Source organism: Lagopus muta, chromosome 25 (genome assembly GCF_023343835.1).
Source record: "Lagopus muta isolate bLagMut1 chromosome 25, bLagMut1 primary, whole genome shotgun sequence".
Lineage (NCBI taxonomy): Eukaryota > Metazoa > Chordata > Aves > Galliformes > Phasianidae > Lagopus > Lagopus muta.
The window spans coordinates 2003174-2019605 of NC_064457.1; the positions used below are offsets into that span (position 1 = coordinate 2003174).

General features: G+C 47.1%; 3 protein-coding genes across 4 annotated transcripts; 2 read left to right on the forward strand and 1 right to left on the reverse strand.

The window, feature by feature from the left end:
* Positions 1-1551: 1551 nt before the first annotated feature.
* Positions 1552-8376, reverse strand: DUSP3 (dual specificity phosphatase 3). 2 transcript variants are annotated; one of them, XM_048926672.1, is made up of 4 exons: positions 8170-8269; positions 6127-7281; positions 5098-5324; positions 1552-2831 (listed from the first exon to the last, which is right to left on the reverse strand). In XM_048926672.1, the coding sequence occupies exons 2-4, from the start codon at positions 6351-6353 to the stop codon at positions 2626-2628; spliced, it is 660 nt and encodes a 219-aa protein (XP_048782629.1). In that variant the 5' UTR covers positions 6354-7281; positions 8170-8269; the 3' UTR covers positions 1552-2625. The 2 variants fall into 2 exon arrangements, with proteins under 2 accessions (XP_048782629.1, XP_048782630.1); XM_048926673.1 differs by lacking the exon at positions 6127-7281 and having other exon boundaries at positions 8170-8376.
* Positions 8311-14441, forward strand: LOC125684480 (ras-related protein Rab-18-B-like). The gene is made up of 7 exons (XM_048926674.1): positions 8311-8499; positions 8577-8632; positions 9805-9866; positions 10891-10963; positions 11529-11647; positions 12626-12692; positions 12932-14441. Exons 1-7 carry the CDS (start codon positions 8435-8437, stop codon positions 13102-13104), a joined length of 615 nt encoding a protein of 204 aa, XP_048782631.1. The 5' UTR covers positions 8311-8434; the 3' UTR covers positions 13105-14441.
* Positions 14442-14795: 354 nt separating this feature from the next.
* Positions 14796-16388, forward strand: CFAP97D1 (CFAP97 domain containing 1). Its single transcript, XM_048926676.1, has 5 exons — positions 14796-14884; positions 15251-15326; positions 15678-15796; positions 15911-16034; positions 16283-16388. The coding sequence occupies exons 1-5, from the start codon at positions 14796-14798 to the stop codon at positions 16301-16303; spliced, it is 429 nt and encodes a 142-aa protein (XP_048782633.1). The 3' UTR covers positions 16304-16388.
* The last annotated feature ends 44 nt before the right edge of the window (positions 16389-16432 follow it).

Here is a 16432-nt window from a genome sequence, read left to right on the forward strand (position 1 = left end):
TGTAGATTTCCAAATCCAACTCCTAATGAAAAAGCAACAGCAAACGCTCACCTGGCTTCTGCACTGTAATGCCATTGTAATGCCATTGTAATGCACAGGATGTGTTTGCTGTATGAGGAATAAGGACACTCATTCTCACCTGCAAACCCCTGGAAGATACTTCCTCAGGGTTGTGACCAAAACAAACCACTGCTTCCAGTTGTAGCAGATTTGGTTAGTTCTGCACAACAGAAGTGGGAACATTTTGGCGAGGAACATTGCTAATGTGTTGTGTGCTGTTTTTGCCTTGTTCTGCAGGAGGAGGATGGGTCGGATGGGAGTGCTGTTCCAGCTCAAGGAGCACACACACACAGCACTTGGATCTGCAGGGTACTGCTGGAAGATGCACTCTCCTGGCACTGGGAGGTAAGCCAGACATACACATCTTTAGGAGGAAAATGTGTCCAACACTTACATGAGTTTAAAGGGAATTACAACACAACGTATTACAGCTGCCAGTCTGGTCTTAGGATGCTGTTAACTCTAATTTTGAAATAACTTTGCTAAGTGTGTCCAATTGCAACGCTCTCTTGGAAAGCATTCAGCATTATCACAGAATCATAGAATGGCCTGGGTTGCAAAGGACCACAATGCTCACCTGGTTTCAACCCCCTGCTATGTGCAGGGTTGCCAACCACCAAACCAGGCTGCCCAGAGTCACATCCAGCCTGGCTTTGAATTACTTACAGCTCAGAAGAGCTTATTAGACACAAGATTGTCATTGCCAACAGTGCAGGACCGAAGGATGAGGACAGAACTCAGAAAACACAGTTTTTCCTTTGGATCGAAATTCTGAGTTGGAAACTTCCCTCGGGTGCTGATGGCTGGGAGACGCAGCTCAGATGGATTCATTTTTGCATTTATCATCATTTCAGAGGGATAATTATCTATCTGAACATCCTCCTTTGTTCCTTGCTGTAAGATAAGAGCTCCTCGCCCCCGCTCCCCTCTACCTTCCAACTTCTCCAACTGAGCACAAAAAGCCCAAGCTGCTGCATCTCTTTCACTGTGCTGGATTTGACTTGGCAGATATCTTTGTTCTATGGCAGATGTGGATTTTACAGTCCCTGCTTAGCCTCAAATACTGCTAAAATAATGTCCTTTCTGAGTCACCCATCAGTTCCTTACCACAGGATCTACTGTTTCAGCACTTTAAATCAATTGCTGATAGAGTTTTCTTTGTTCCCCTCCACCCTCGTGCTACAAAATTCTTGAAGAAGCTTAACAATGTCTGTCCTGTGATTTTTTTATAGTGAGACGAATACACAAAACTGGATTTGATTCAGGTGGATTATTAATACAAGGATTTTAAACCTAGACCTACATTAAAGCACGGCTCAAAAGGGATCACAAACCTCCCAGGGTTCTGACAGCACAGCCAACAATTCTGAGGCTGTAGAGGGAGATCCTCTGCATTAACAGCACTGCAATAACTGACAGGCACACACAGACCCACTCGAGCATACCGTAAACAAGGCTCCCTCTCCCATCACTGCAATGACTCATTTCATCTGCATGTCCAACAGAATCAAGGTATGATTTATTTTAATAGAAAGGAAACGCTTTCTGTTCCACGTGGCATGTAACAGCGGTGGTTTCTATTGAATGGAGCCATGCAAATAATTCAAGTCAGAGTGTACCAACAAAATGCTCTGTAAGCACACCTGCACTGCAATGCTGGAAGAAATCTGTAGATATCATCTTGCTATTCCACATTAATAAACAGCAACAGCATAAGGACAGGGAGACTGTGGTTCAATACAAACCTCAGAAGCCATTCCATTCTGGTACTTCACGCTTTATCATACACCCAGTACAAGCACTCCTAAGTACAGCCATTCTTCTTCCCTTGCTGGAGTTCTTTTCTCAACATTTACTCCACATTTTCTTCAGAGTGTGAGTTTATAATAAAAATAAACTTTAATATCAGACTATTTCACGTCAATCACAACAGCAAGTGGTACAAACAGTATTGGAAATACAGTGTGCATCAAGGTCAGGCTCTGAATGGCTTTACTACCACACACTGTGTATTGCATATATCCACACTGAACACAATACTGCATTTCTTTTTGCAAGAGTGCATCTGTGCATTTGCATATATGCTGCTCCGTTCCTTGAAGCTCCTACACTCAAACTCCAGGCACCTGTGTGCATGAAAAAGAAGCTTTAGAAAACACAGTACTTCAATGAGGAGTGAGAGATGTATGGGGGCTCTCAGCAAACAGTGCTCTGGTGGAGTAAAATACAAAGCTTGAATGAGGCAACGGGATGTCAATGCAAAGCATGTTACAAAGCCTGCAAAGGGGCACTGAAATATGTGTGAACTGCTGTCCTCACCCGAGCGACCCCTCTAAAGACACCTCTATATTGCAACAACTCCCACAAGCGACACAACAAGTTGTGCCACCTTGAAAGACAGACCCACAGTTTGAGAAAGATCCCTTCACTAAGACAAGAGCAGGAATTCTGCCTCCCTCACACAACGTGACTTAGCTTGGCGGTTGGGGGGTTAGGAATCTAAAGCACTTAATATATCCTCTGATGGTTTGAGAAAACACCCCAAAAACACTACAGCGCTCTGTTTCAGGGCTTCACTTTGCCTTCCTTCACTAACTGCTCATTTAGCTGACAAAGCTGCCTTAGGAAGCCATCATTAGGGCCAATCTCTCTCTTTTGCCGGACAGTGACCAAAGCAGACTTGACATCCATGTTCTGGCGAAGCATGAGGTAGGCGATGACCAGCGTAGGAGAACGGCTGTAGCCCTCACGGCAATGCACAAACACTTGTCCTGCAGGGAAAACAGGTCATAACGTGGGTTATAATGGAACAGAGGATGGAAATGCAGCATGAAATAAATTGCGACAGTTAGTCCTTCGGAACCCCGAGGACTCTGCATTGGGAATTCTGATGGTGATACGTAAAACTTGATGCTATCGCTGCGATAGCTGCTACAGCCTGACGTGTGGATAATGCAGAATTAACAGTTCTACATCACTCACACTACAATGTATTTGCTGCTGCATTATGAAGGCCAGCCTGCACCTATCTGTATTTCTCCAATCTCTATTTCAGAATGTCTTGTACCTAAGGATGACTGGGTACCAAACAGCAGAAATCAATGATGCACAGTTTAAAATACGCTGCAGACAGATGCTGTTTGTTACATACTGTATCTCCTCAAGGACACCCACCCTTCTGGCTGCACTGCTGTCAATTCCCAGGATAACTCCATGCTGGATCATACCTGGCTGCTTGTCTGGCTCTCTATGAATCACACTAACACTCAAGTAAAAGAAACCACTAATTATGCAATAACAAGAACCAGAAGTACCTTCTGCCAGCACCAATGAAAAGCTTCCAGCTAACTGATTAGGGAAATTATTCCCATGTTTATTGGAAAAATGCTGACAGTTGGCATCCAACAATAATTAAGCAGGCTGCTGCTCCCTCTGAGAAACCTAACTCATTTTTATTGCTTCTCAGCTGCTTCCTCTTTGCCCTGCTTTTCCAGACACAAAATACAACCCCAGGCTTCCCCTCCAGAGTAAATTCTTTCCTGAGACCACAGAACAGATGAACCACACAGACTTGCTGAGGCCACGACTTGCTCGGAAGCCTGTTACCATATTTGCCTTGAGCTGCATATTCTGCTCAGCTTGAGGCAAACCTCTAATCAGAAGCGAGTTGAACAGCTAAAACAATTAATTCTTTACATTTCCTGAGAGCCTGCAGCCATGAATTAGCAGGATTCAAAGATTCTTAAGCACGTGGAAGAGAACTGACTTCCTTTCTACAGTCAGAAGCAAAAGGGTTTCTGGCCTTCCTCTGTGAAAGGCAGTGAGAATCCTGGGCTGATCTGGGTACAGCAGCCCTGCCTTCACTTTGCTCCCCTCCAGAACCTCATGCAGCTACAAAGCTGAAATGAAACTGCAGCAGGGAGCAGTACTGCATCCCTCGTCACTTTGCTACTGCTTTTGCTCTACCCTTCCCTGCAATAAAAAATCCCCTATTGTATTTAAGTAGTGAGTTAATCTCAAACCTGGCTCCACCGCCACCCAGCTACAAAGTTCTTTTGTTTACCACGGCAGGAAAACAGCAGCAGTCACAGGAGGCAATATTTAGATGGAAAGAATGGCAAAGTAGAAGTGCTGCTGTCGATTCTGATCAGATTAGCTGAAGTTGGTGGGGACCAATGCACAGCTGGCAGTGCTGAACACCTCTTCCTACTGCAGGCTGTATCAGTGGGTCATAGAACTAATTGCAAGAGCTGGCATTTAACTTCACATCCCAGCTGCAGCTCCCCTTTTGCCCACTTCAGGGACAGAACTCCTGGAACTGTGGGAATCCTCATTCCTCTTTGCTCACATTTAGTCACGAAGCAAGAAAGAAATGAAGCATATGTAGAAATGAGTGGTATGCTGCAACAGTCAGAGCAGAAGCACCTTCTGACCCACTGCACTATGCCCCAGGATTTCTGCTCTGTGGAAACACTGTTAGAGAAATGTGGCAATCAACAGCATTTCACCTATCATCTCCAGCCTTCCTGGAATCCCAGGGACTAATGGGGTAATTGTGACATAAAATAATAATAAGATCATAGAGACAGGCTCTATCCTTACTGTATGTTTGAGAAGCAAACATACAGCAAGTTCAGCAATGCATTACCTGCATCATTTTTGCCTTCCAATGCTGTAAAACTACTTTTAGATCCTGTATTTGCTTTCTGGGCTTTTCATCTGTCTGAGGAATAATAAGGGCACGTTTTCCCAGACAGCCACTACTTCAGGATGCAGTTGCTGTTTCACTTTGCAAAGTCATCCCTAAAATGTCAGACTTCCACTTAACACATTCTGGAGGTCCACATACATAGAGAGATGACTAAGATGTTTTATTGAATATTCAGGTGTCTTTGATGCCAAGGCTTGATCTGAATCACTGGTTTGCCTGTCCAACTGAAAATCGGAGCAAAGAACCATTTCAAGCAGTGAAATAAAGAGCTAAACCATACGCAGCGTACAGAAAATAAGGCAGAAAGACATTTCAGTTTGCCTTACCATCCTTCTGGGAAAGTGCTTTCTCAATAAAATCAGCTGCCTCCTCAAAATATCGACTGAGGTTAAATTCCTGCGTATCGTTAGCTTTAATGCCATGGTATGTGATGCCTGTGCCTTCATAGAATTCTGCATTAGTGTTCACATGCATGAATGACTTCCCCTCTGCTGCATTCAGAACATGGGTTATCCCCAGGCGCTGCAGCTTCATAATGTTCTTGGCTATGAACCTGCGTGACAAAAAGTGTCAAGAAAACGATTAGAACTCGGTGTCTCGGTATTGACGACGTCCCCAAAAGCTACTGATGACTGAAAGGCTGCATTTTTCTGCTCAGGGATGCTAAATATACAGCGCTCAAATTAGCTAAAGATTTGACACATGGAAATATTCAGAGCCTTGGTCACTACTTGCATGTCAGAGAACGCTCCTTTCCTGGCTGACAGCCGAACACTGGGACTTAACCCTCTGCTCCCTACTACGGCACAGCTGTAGCTGTGAACATTAAATTCTGATTGAACTAAGGAAACTTAGGAGATCGCAGAAATGCCTGGCTAATTGCTCCTATGATTAACCACTCTCTCCGTGTGCTAATTTAAGAACCAGCTACAAGCAGCCTCTGCTGGCGGCCTCCAATGCTCCTTCTCAGGCCACAGGAATACAGAAACGCAGAAAGCAAGATGTATGTTATCACACCACATGGTTGCATAGGGCAACGTTCACATAACTCAAGGCTTTATGAACATCTAGAGCATTCCTTTCCTCCTAACGACCCTTCACCCCTTAAATTATCCTCACGCACGAATTCTTATGCATGAGTGAAGTTTCTACATCTTCTCTCGGTGCCAAACAACTACGGGCAACGGGCCAAGTATTTGTAAAGGACTTCATTACCCAAACAAATGTTGACAGATTTTTCCATCTGGCAGGACATCATCTGTGCCAGGGGACAAGTATCAGGGCCAAGGGAATTCTGCTTGCAACACAAAAGTAAATCCTACAGAGCAAGGCCAAAACAAAAAGCGTTAATTCACCTGCGAGTTCCTCTGTTTAAGTGGTGAGTGCGTGGCACAAGGAACAGTGCGTGGGTCAGTGCATATCTGATAGTGGTTGGGATCCATGGGAATCTGCTTTGCACCCGTTCACCCAAGCAAATAAACCACATCTGTAATACGGAGCAAAAACTGCCCCACAGCGCATTTTCATTTCTACTGTTACGTCCATGCAAAACTGCTCCTCCACCACTCAACTTAATGTTCATTTGGGGATTAGGATTGGGATTTTGGGGATCTTTCAGATTCCTTACTGCACTTTGAGCCCATTAGGAACAAAGAATTGCTTCGTGGGTTAACCATACACACTCAAGCAGCCAGAACACTCAGATACGTGCTCTGCAAGCCTGGCAAAGATGCATTCCGTCCAGCTGTCCAGCTCATTTACCATGAGATTACACTCAAATATATCCTGATGCTGGCCATGATAGGACATTATTTGTACTTCTGATATCATCTGAATTGTCTGACTGTGCTGCTGCTTGAAAAACACACTTGTGTGAACGTCACCAATCTGATCTTTCTTGTTTTAGTGATATTGCATTTTGACTCATCTTCAGAACTCTCGTCTGATCGCTTTGAAAGGTTACAACTGTCTGCTGTGATATGCAAAAGCTCTCTTTTTATTTTATCATTTCACCTCTGTGTTTGCATTAATGATAACTTCCATGTACTGCAAGGGAGACGTGGTACTTGACAGACAAATTGTTATCCCACGCTGTGACCCCATTCAGTCTCATCCTCCTGAACGTCTCAGCGCTGTTACTTTTACCCGAGGTTGAGTCATTCATAAGGAGAGAAAAAATATGCATAATATTGTAAAAGGCTTCGAGCAGAACTGTCTGAATTCTCACTCAGATGTCTTAATTTCTTGCCATGAATTCCTGTCCAAACTCTGTTTAAGTTCTGTTTCTTTCATGCTGGGTGTTGACATTCCAACCTCTCGTGGTAAAACTCTCCATGGATGTCATTACTCTGTAAATTCTCTGTTATAAAATCCCTGCCCCCGGTAGCTGTGGGAGCAGCCTCACATTGCAGGCAGTGCTTGATCCCTCCAAGGCAGAGAGGAGATTTGTCAGAGCAAACGACCGTGTTACTTTATTCTCCTGCTCCCCCCATGAAGTGCTCCCAGCAGCTCTGCAAAGATAGTAACATTTGTGCAATGAAGGCTGAAATGGAGAAGGGAGCCGAGCACAGAGCTGACACGCAGCACACTGAGGTCTCCAGCTCCGAGCAGATGCTGGAACAGAATGGGATAAAGGAATGCACTGCAGACACAGGGCCTGAGCAGCTCTGTGGCACACACAGCTATTGCTGCCCTGTCACCCCACAGCATCCTGTCCCTTGGGTAACCATGGACAAGGATAGGAGGCAGCAGGGGAATTACAGAACTGCAGGGCTTGGAAGGGAACTTCAGGGATCGTTGAGTCCAACTCGCTGCCCAAGCAGCTCTCCACATCAGGCTGCACAGGTCGGCATCCAGATGGGTCTGGAATATCTCCAGAGAAGGAGACCCCACCACCTCCCTGGGCAGCCCATCCCAGTGCTCCATCATCACCCTCACCGTGAAGCCCTTCTGCATATTGGTGCAGAACTTCCCATGCTCCAGTTTGAGCCCATTTCCCCTCGTCCTTGTCCCCAGACAAGAGGCTGCCCACGTCCCTTCGCCTCCCACACTTCAGCTATTTATAAACACCGACAACCTCCCCAAAATTAGAAGCCCCAAAGTAGGAATTAGGAAAAAAAAAAAACTTCAAGCCCAACACGGGGCGTTTCGCTCCTGAACTGTGCGTGCGCTTCATTCAGCCCCTCCGCCCGCAGCCGGGCTCTGCAGCAGGTGCCATTTATGGGCAGCGCCCGCTGGCTGCCATAGGAGCCCGCACGGCGCCGTGCTCAGGCCCTGCAGCCAGCCAGGCCCCGCGGCTCCCTATGGATGCCCGGGGGGGCGGCGGCTTGGCCCCTCCCGCTGCTCGCAGCCCTACGCAGCCCCTCGCGGGCCGCCCGCTCCCGGCCCGCCGCACTCACGCGTTCCCCACGTGGATGCGCGGCACCACCTCGTTGCTGTGCGCGCTTGGCAGGCTGTAGCAACCGCTGCCGTTCGCAAGGAGGTCGTTCAGCTCCTCCACCGAGATCCGATAATCGGACATGGCCGGATCCGGACGCTCGCGAGGCTCCGTTAGCTCCGCCGATCGGCACGGATCGCCCCGCCCCGCCCGGCACCGCCGAGCGAGGGGCGGAGTCCGAGCAGCTGGTCGGCATAGCGGGCAGGCGGCGGGCGCTGCGTGGGGATATGGACGGAACCGGCATCACCGTGAAGCTGATCCTGGTCGGAGACAGCGCCGTGGGGAAGTCCAGGTGGGACCGGGACCGGGCAGGGCGAGCAGCTGCGCGCTGTGTGCCGCAGTGCTGAGTGCCGGTTTGTGTTCGTGCAGCCTTTTGCTGAGGTTCGCTGAGGGATCCTTCGAGCCGAGCATGAAACCGACCATATGTGAGCGGGGATGGGGCTGTGAGCGGGGATGGGGCTGTGAGCGGGGATGGGGCTGTGAGCGGGGATGGGGCTGTGAGCGGGGATGGGGCTGTGAGCGGGGATGGGGCTGTGAGCGGGGATGGGGCTGTGAGCGGGGATGGGGCTGTGAGCGGGGATGGGGCTGTGAGCGGGGATGGGGCTGTGAGCGGGGATGGGGCTGTGAGCGGGGATGGGGGGGGGTCCGGGTTGGGAAGGGGGCTGTGAGGGGATGGAGGGGGGACTGTAAAGGAATGGGGGCTGTGAGGGAATGGGGGGGTCTGTGAAGGGACATTGGCTGGGAGGGATGGGGGTGGGGGGTACTTTGAGGGGAGGGGGTCTATGAGGGGGGGGGCTGTGAAGGGGCATTGGCTGTGAGGGATGGGGATGGGGAGGGGGACTTTGAGGGGATGGGGGCTATGAGGGATGGGGGGGGTCTGCGATTGAATGGGGGCTGTGAGAGGTTGGGAGGGGCTGTGAGGGGGTACTGTGAAGGGGCATTGGCTGTGAGGGGATGGGGATAAGGGGGTACTGTGAGAGGATGGAGGCTGTGAGGGGATGGAGGCTGTGGGGGGACAGGGAAAGCTGTGAGGGGATGGGGAATGCTGTGAAGAGGCATTGGCTGTGAGGGGATGAGGGGTGGTGTGTCAGCATGGAGGCTGTGAAAGGACGTTGGGTTTGGGGGTGTGAGGAGATGGGGATGGGGGCTGTGAGGAGATGGAGGCTCCTGTAGGGGAACAGAAAGCACTGTGAGAGGGTAGAGGCTGCGAGGGGAGGAGATGGAGGGTGTGAGGGGATGTTGGGTGTGAGGGGAGGACAGGGTGCTGTGAAGGGATGGGGTCAGTGGGGGGACAGGGAGTGCTGTGAGGCGGGCAGAGGGGGCTGTGAAGGGATAAGGGGTAATGTGTTCGAATGGGAGGTGAGAGGGGATAGAGGTTGTGGGGGGACAGGTCAACTGTGAGGGGTGAGGGAGTGCTGTGAGGGGTCAAGGATGAGGCTGTGAGGGGATATTGGTGTGAGGGGATGGGATGCTGTGAAGGGATGGGATCAGTGGGGGGACAGGGAGTGCTGTGAGGGATGGGGCTGTGAGGAGCTGCAGGCACCGCTGTTCCTCCGCGTTGTTCCCACAGCCTTTCCCCTCTTATTTTGCATCTTAGGTGTTGATTTTAAAGTGAAGAAGATGGTGGTAGATGGCCACACGGTGCAGCTTGCAATATGGGTAGGTTTGGTTTGGGGCAGATGTGGGAACGTAGAGATCTCCTGTAGGGGCTGTGCAGCAAACAGTCTGTGTGCTATACTGGATGCACAGCAGATGCTTTATTTTGGTTGCTTCAAACTTCTGGTGCTGTGTTTCCAGCATGTGAAAACTGGGAAATCAGAGTGCAGAGTGTGTTCAGGTTTACCTGTAATGTTATTAAAGCACTGAGTGTTTTCTCCTAGATGGACTGTAGGCCCATGAAGGGTTTTTCAGGTGTCGGGGCACAAGTATTTAAGAAAGAACGCTCCATTCTGGATTAAGCTATTGGGACTACTGGAAAGAAACATGCCTAGGGCTGGTGGTAACACAGGGAATATTGGCATCAGAACTCATGTTATTTCTTGGTTTTTCTTTATGGCTTTGTGTATGGAAAGTAGCGTGGGACTGTTGAGGTTGCAACTGTTCCAGCTGTGTGCGCTGGCTGTGTTCTGAGCAGAGCCTTGCTGGGACTAATAGGAAGCCTCATAACCATGCAGGGGTGGGCCTGCTTGCTGTGGAATGGAAACCTACACAGGTTGTGTAGCTGGAAAAGGAGCTTTACAGCGGTAACAGCCATCTGGAGAGGCTGCTGATGAGCTGGAAGGGAAAACTGGTGCTGGGAGAATGTTAAATAAAAGCTTTGATGCGTGTACCAAGCATCAAAGTGAAGGAGAGGCTTTGACTTTAGTATCTATGGGTTCATTATAACCTCCTTAGTAAGCATAACCTGTACTAAGTGAATACACTGCCAGGTCTAATAAAGTAGAAATAAATGATAACATAGCTGTTGGTCTGTCTATGACAATCTGCACGTAAACCTAAACACTTCTTTGGTAACAATAATAAACGCTGTCACTTTTTTGCCTTCTTATTGTTCTGCGTAGAGTGGAGTATCTGGAAGACTCTAGAGAGAGTGTGACACAACTTAGCAATAATTGAATAAAACTGCTCATTCTTCTTGTTGTTTTCTTGTTGTTTGTGTGTGTTTTCTTTTTTTTCCCCCAAGGACACAGCGGGCCAAGAGCGCTTTAGGTCACTGAATCCCAGTTATTACCGAGGAACTCAAGGGATTGTTTTAGGTAGGAGGAGTATGGGAGGGAAACGTGACTGCAGGAAGCGTGGTCTTACAATCTAACAGTAGCTGTCACTGCAAAAGGGGACTGAGAGAATCAGGGGAAGTGCTGGGTTTTGTTTCGCAGCGCTTTGAATCCTTCGTTCAAACTCTGAGTTTGCAAAACTGCTGCTGGGAAATTCTGCTGCTTCCAAACGTTTTGCATTTCAGCCAAGTCACCCTGCAAACCGTCGGGTGAATCGTCAGCTTTGTAGTAACTGTTCTGGTGAATTTCTGGTTGGAAGGGAACATTGGGTTTTGCCTTTTGTTTCCCTTAGCGGCTTTACTGTTTATCTGTATTTATTTGTTACTGATGACTGATGTGGTTTGCTATAGAACACGAGATTTGCAGCACAAGGAATACCTGCTTAGACTTTTTCAGTGTGAACACCAATTAGGAAAAGAAGGGAGTTGTTCTCAGGGTTTGTGAGGGCTGCAGGTGCAGAATATTATTTTTCTGGCCTCAGTGCTGTGATGAAGTAAGCGCTGATCCAGACTTTGCAACTGCTAAGCTCCTTTTCTTCCTTTACCAGTGTATGATGTTACAAGGAAAGACACTTTCACAGGCTTAGAGAGCTGGCTGAACGAGCTGGAGATATACACCACCAAAAGCGACGCTGTGAAGATGTTAGTTGGCAATAAAACTGATAAGGTCAGTTCAGAAATGCATCGTCTTACACTCTTCTGCAGGCGACTCAATCATGAGACAGAATAAATGTGAGATAAGCTCTGAAACGATCACGTTTCTTGTGTGAGGAGGTGATGGGCTCTGGAACTTGGGCTGGGGAGGCTCCTTTTGCTGCCTCATTTGAGAAGCAGCTCGTATTGGAATTTTGTGGATGTGCTCCTGGAGAGATGCAGTTAATGAGAGAGATTTCAATTACTGGAAAACAGTGGAAGGTTTCTGGCTGGGAACTGTGAAATACCTTTTAATTTAACAGCAGTGCAACAGAACAGCTCCTCTGCCTCTTTGAGCCGACCGTGCCTTGGGCAGGTGGTGGGGAAGGATTCTGCTCTTACCTTCAGCTGGCTGTTAATCATACATCTGTGTGGGTGAGGTGCACACACCTCTGGACATCTCTGGGCATTTTTGACACATCCTAGATGCACATTGCTTAGCGAGATGTGTTTCACTCTTGCTTTACTTCAGGAGGTTTCCAGCGTGGCTGTCCTGAAGTAGGTAGTTGGAATTCTTAGCTGCCTGTGTATCTGCATGGAGCACTTTGTATTTGTCTTGGGAGTTTGGGGAAATCCTCCTTTTCCACTTACCCAGTCTGACAAATTTCAGACATCTTTGATATGCTTCTTCAGCTGTTTGACTATTGTAACTTCCTTTCTGGCGTTTCCTTTGCTCCCCCTTGATTCAGAAGATAACAACATCTTAATTTCCTGCTGATTCTGTGTTGCTGCTCTTCGGTTTGACCCTCCGTTGGCTCTGCCTGACACCAATACTACTTAATGCTTTTGAGCTGACTGTAGAGGGAGGGATATTCAGTTGATGGCTGCGACGTGATTTTATAGACTTTTTCTTTCTTTCCAGCAAAAAAACTTCAATTCTACAGTGCTGCTTTTCCAGGGAGTTCCTTAAGCTTGCAAATATATTGAGTCATTTCTTCATTCATCTCTGCAGCCTGATCGGGAAGTAGAGAGAAGAGAGGGACTCCAGTTTGCTAAGAAACGCTCGTTGCTGTTCATAGGTATGGAACCATGCCGGAAGTGCTTGTGTTCATGGATTGTTTGTGTGCTGCTCTGTAACTGACAGTGCTTTTTTCTGACAGTGAGATTCCTTCATGTGCTGTGTAGGCACGAGTTCTATATCCTCATGAATTTTTTTAAGGTCATCTTTAAAACTCACAGTCTGAGAGGCTGGAGGCTTGCAAATAAGATGAAGTCTTTGATTTTTATTTTTTTCCCCCTTTTTTCTTCCTGCCCACAGAGACCAGTGCCAAAACAGAGGATGGAGTGCAGCATGCCTTTGAGGAACTAGTGATAAAGATCCTGCAGACGCCAAATCTTTTGGATAAAAGCACAGAGAAGAAGAGAGTCCAGCTAAAGGAATCATCACAGCAGGAGAAAAGCGTGTGCACTGCATACTGTCCACTTTCTTAGGTCTGCAGGTGGCTGTTCTGTCCAAACGGAGTGCAGTTCAGAAGAATACACTGAGGGCTTTCAGGAGCTGCTCTGTGCCTTGTTTGACCTGCTACAGTTGTGTAGATTTGATACCAAACTGATTAACAAAATACTCTTTTATTCACTAACAAATTACAGTTTCTTTCTGTTATGCACATCTGATATCTGCAGGTATCAATTTAATGCTTTTTCTGATAACTCAGATTTGTTACTAGTAAATCATACTCTTACAGTATGCTTTTGGCATTTGACATTTACTTTTTCTAGAATTCCTGCCTTGGCATAAGAGTTTTCCATTTTGGAATGTTGCTGTAAAGCTTCTCCTCCCCAAAGTGGCACAGGAGTCTTTCAGGCTGCCTTCTCTTTAATGCACTCCCTGCTCAGGAGTCACCCTAAGCAGTGACATTTCCACTCTATTTCAGATGGTTTTAAGCAGTCAGAATCACTGTGGGTCTGCAGACAACAAGCTGAGTCACTGCTAAATGTGAGGTTTGTAGTGAACAGTCACATTCAGTAACATTCTGCAGGAAGCAAATGCTTCCTGTGCTGTACACTGTAGGTTATCCCTTGCTGCTCTTCATTGCGTGGTGCTGAGGATCAGAGGTGCTTTGGAGTCATCATTTTGGGCCAGCTGACAGCGTGGGTACTTCTGCAGTTGACAGAATAATCTGCAAACCTGGCTTTCTACTCTGATTCAGTGATTGCAGGGTGAGAGGTGGGTTCAGTATAGAATGTGCTGGTGATGGAAGGTTGTGCAGTAACAAGAGTGTCCATTGCCGATCTCATGATGAAGTTCTACAAGATAGCTGCTGCTTTTTACCTTCTCTCTGCTCCAAAACTCACTGCCTTTCCTTGAAAACAAGCTTTGAGTCTTGTAGGATGCTTTGGTTCTGGGTTTGGTAGCAATACTGTTAGGAAGGCTTTGTTAGGTAACACGGTAACAGTACTAAGTAAAAATTTGGGGATGTTAAGTGTTTAAAATGGAAGCTGGAGCGTTAGGAGATAAATGACAAATCCAAAGATGTTCTGTCATTACAGGATGTTGTCAAATTGGAACAGAAATGTTGCCTTGCTTAGGGTGCACATTTTAATCCGTTGCTATCAAGTTAAATTATTAGAAGGGCTTTCCTGAGTGACACCAGGGATCTAACATTAATGCTGCTGTACAGCAGCTGAAGGCAAGGTGTACAAACTTCAGCTTTCCTTTGCAACTATTGCAGCTTGTTCTCTATAAATGCTCTGGAGCTGTTTTCATCTGTGAAAAGAACGCATGAGAAACTGTCACAAGAGAATAAAATGCCTTTATTGGGTTTTTACATCTGTTTGTCTTGCTATGGGTCACATATCGCCTCTATTGCAGTCAGTCTGAGGAAGGTGAAGACAGATTCTGTTGTGGTGTTTGATGGCTTTGAACAGATGTTTCCATTGATAAAGCCAGCTGAAGGAGTGCTCCTTCATACCTACCCCCTTGTTTCAGTCTTTAAAACACCCCTGTGAAATAACATTCATCGTATCCACTTCCAAGAGCAGAAGTTTCAGCTGGTTGCCCTACAGCAGCTGGGTGTGCATGCTGCAAGCTGCTCACCAAGGGATGGAATCCTACCCATCTATGAGCAGTGCGTGTCATAATTCAAGGGCTGGAATCTCCAAGTACCGCTGCAAGCAAGAGCATGACCACCCCAAAGAGACTGGAAAATCAAATTTGGAAGATGGAAGTCTGTGGCAACTTGAACAAAGTCACAGGAACAGGTGGGAGGGACGTATGGGAATGGGGAGATAAAATGACTGCTGCTCTGTGGGGTGTAAAACGGCCTCTGCTGGTTGTGGTGGTGTTCTGGCCACAGGCCACTAAGGTGGGTCACTTTCCTATGTTTCCTGGGGTTGAGGACAAGACTGGAGAGAAGAAAGATGAGTTCTTTGCTGGTGAATGTGGGTGAAATTACGTCAGTGTAGTCTGAGAGCTGGGATGAAGACAAAACTGGGTGCTGTGGGCTGTCTGACTCGTGTTGCTGACCAGAGAAAGGCTGCATGGAGGGATTTGGGGCTCGGTAATATCACAAAACTTGTTTTCACTTCAGGTGTTTTGTTTTTTTCTTTTTGCTTTGTTTTTTTTTTCCTGTGTCTTTCAAGCAAGACATTGGGTGGATAAAATGGCTCCGCATGCACAGAGCTGGCAGCATGTTAACCTGAGGAAGATTCAGGTATTTGTAACCCCACATCTGTGTGATAACAGTGCTTCAGGTAGCAGGGAATCTGCTGGAACACAGAGAGCAGGGTGACAGAATTCATGTGAGGAGGGGTAAGGGCAAGAAAAAGAAAACAGAATGCGTTACTGCTTTCGTGTCAAGTTTGTTTATGTATATAATACATCATGGAGCTGGGAGAGGAAAGCAAGGAAGCAGTGACAAAGCACAGCTCCAGAGCCTGGTGCTTTGGGGATATGGTTGAGAACTGAGGTGTTTGTTTTTAAACATAAAGGGGCAACGTAACAGAGAGAGCCAGCCCAGGAAAGAGTCTCATGAGAACAGCACTGCAAACTTTCTCTTGCACAGGAGGATCAAAAGCGAATCAGTCAGATTGAAAGAGACAATAAGAAGCTCCTTGAGAACCTTGCTGCCATCCAACGAGGGCCGGCAAGGGTGGATTGTTGGAATAAATGCTTTTACAGAAGGTAGCTGCTGTTCTACCCTTCCTTCCAGGTGTATGGGGGGGAAGGAAGGGTGCTTTTTCCACATGTCCTCTCCTTCCTGTTCGTTTTGACAAAGGTGTTCATTTCTGCTCCCAGGTCAACAAGCGATAAACAGAACAGGAAAATAATGACCGTCACGGTGGAAAATCACGGACTCCTGAAAAGGCTTGCTAACAGTAAGCCTACCTATGATCAAAAGAAGTTTGAAATGGAATGGCAGGCACGTAGCTGAATTTTTGTATACCTCTGACAACTGGGGTTAAGGTATCTTAAAGTTCTCAGGTATGGATGTACCTAAAGCCACCACAACTGAGTCCTGGATTGAGTAAGTGAGTAATAGACAGGAGATGAAGCAGATGGGTAAGGGCAGGAAAAAAGGATGAAGCGTACTTCCTTAGGTGTTGTGTTTGTTTAACAATGCATAATTAGACTCGGTGATAAAACCCATCAATCTTTTTTCCTTGGCAGAACACGAGACACTTTAAATAGACTGCCAAACAATGCTGCATCTCCTCCCAAGAGACTGAGGTATGTTTTTATACATCAGGTGCCATTTCCTAAAAACAAAGAAGCTGGGATGGACGTAGCAGGATTCTAATCCGTGCACATGTGAAATGT

Excerpts from the sequence above, each read along its gene's own strand:
- DUSP3 (XM_048926672.1), bottom strand. The coding sequence starts at position 6,353 with ATGAACATTAAGTTGAGTGGTGGAGGAGCAGTTTTGCATGGACGTAAC. Across the intron at positions 5,325-6,126 it reads TTAAACAGAGGAACTCGCAG|GTTCATAGCCAAGAACATTA; the intron begins GTGAATTAACGC and ends TTTGTCACGCAG. Across the intron at positions 2,832-5,097 it reads AGCACTTTCCCAGAAGGATG|GACAAGTGTTTGTGCATTGC; the intron begins GTAAGGCAAACT and ends TTTTCCCTGCAG.
- CFAP97D1 (XM_048926676.1), top strand. The coding sequence starts at position 14,796 with ATGACCACCCCAAAGAGACTGGAAAATCAAATTTGGAAGATGGAAGTC. Across the intron at positions 15,797-15,910 it reads AATAAATGCTTTTACAGAAG|GTCAACAAGCGATAAACAGA; the intron begins GTAGCTGCTGTT and ends TTCTGCTCCCAG. Across the intron at positions 16,035-16,282 it reads AGTTTGAAATGGAATGGCAG|AACACGAGACACTTTAAATA; the intron begins GCACGTAGCTGA and ends TTTCCTTGGCAG.
- LOC125684480 (XM_048926674.1), top strand. The coding sequence starts at position 8,435 with ATGGACGGAACCGGCATCACCGTGAAGCTGATCCTGGTCGGAGACAGC. Across the intron at positions 10,964-11,528 it reads AACTCAAGGGATTGTTTTAG|TGTATGATGTTACAAGGAAA; the intron begins GTAGGAGGAGTA and ends TTCCTTTACCAG. Across the intron at positions 12,693-12,931 it reads ACGCTCGTTGCTGTTCATAG|AGACCAGTGCCAAAACAGAG; the intron begins GTATGGAACCAT and ends TCCTGCCCACAG.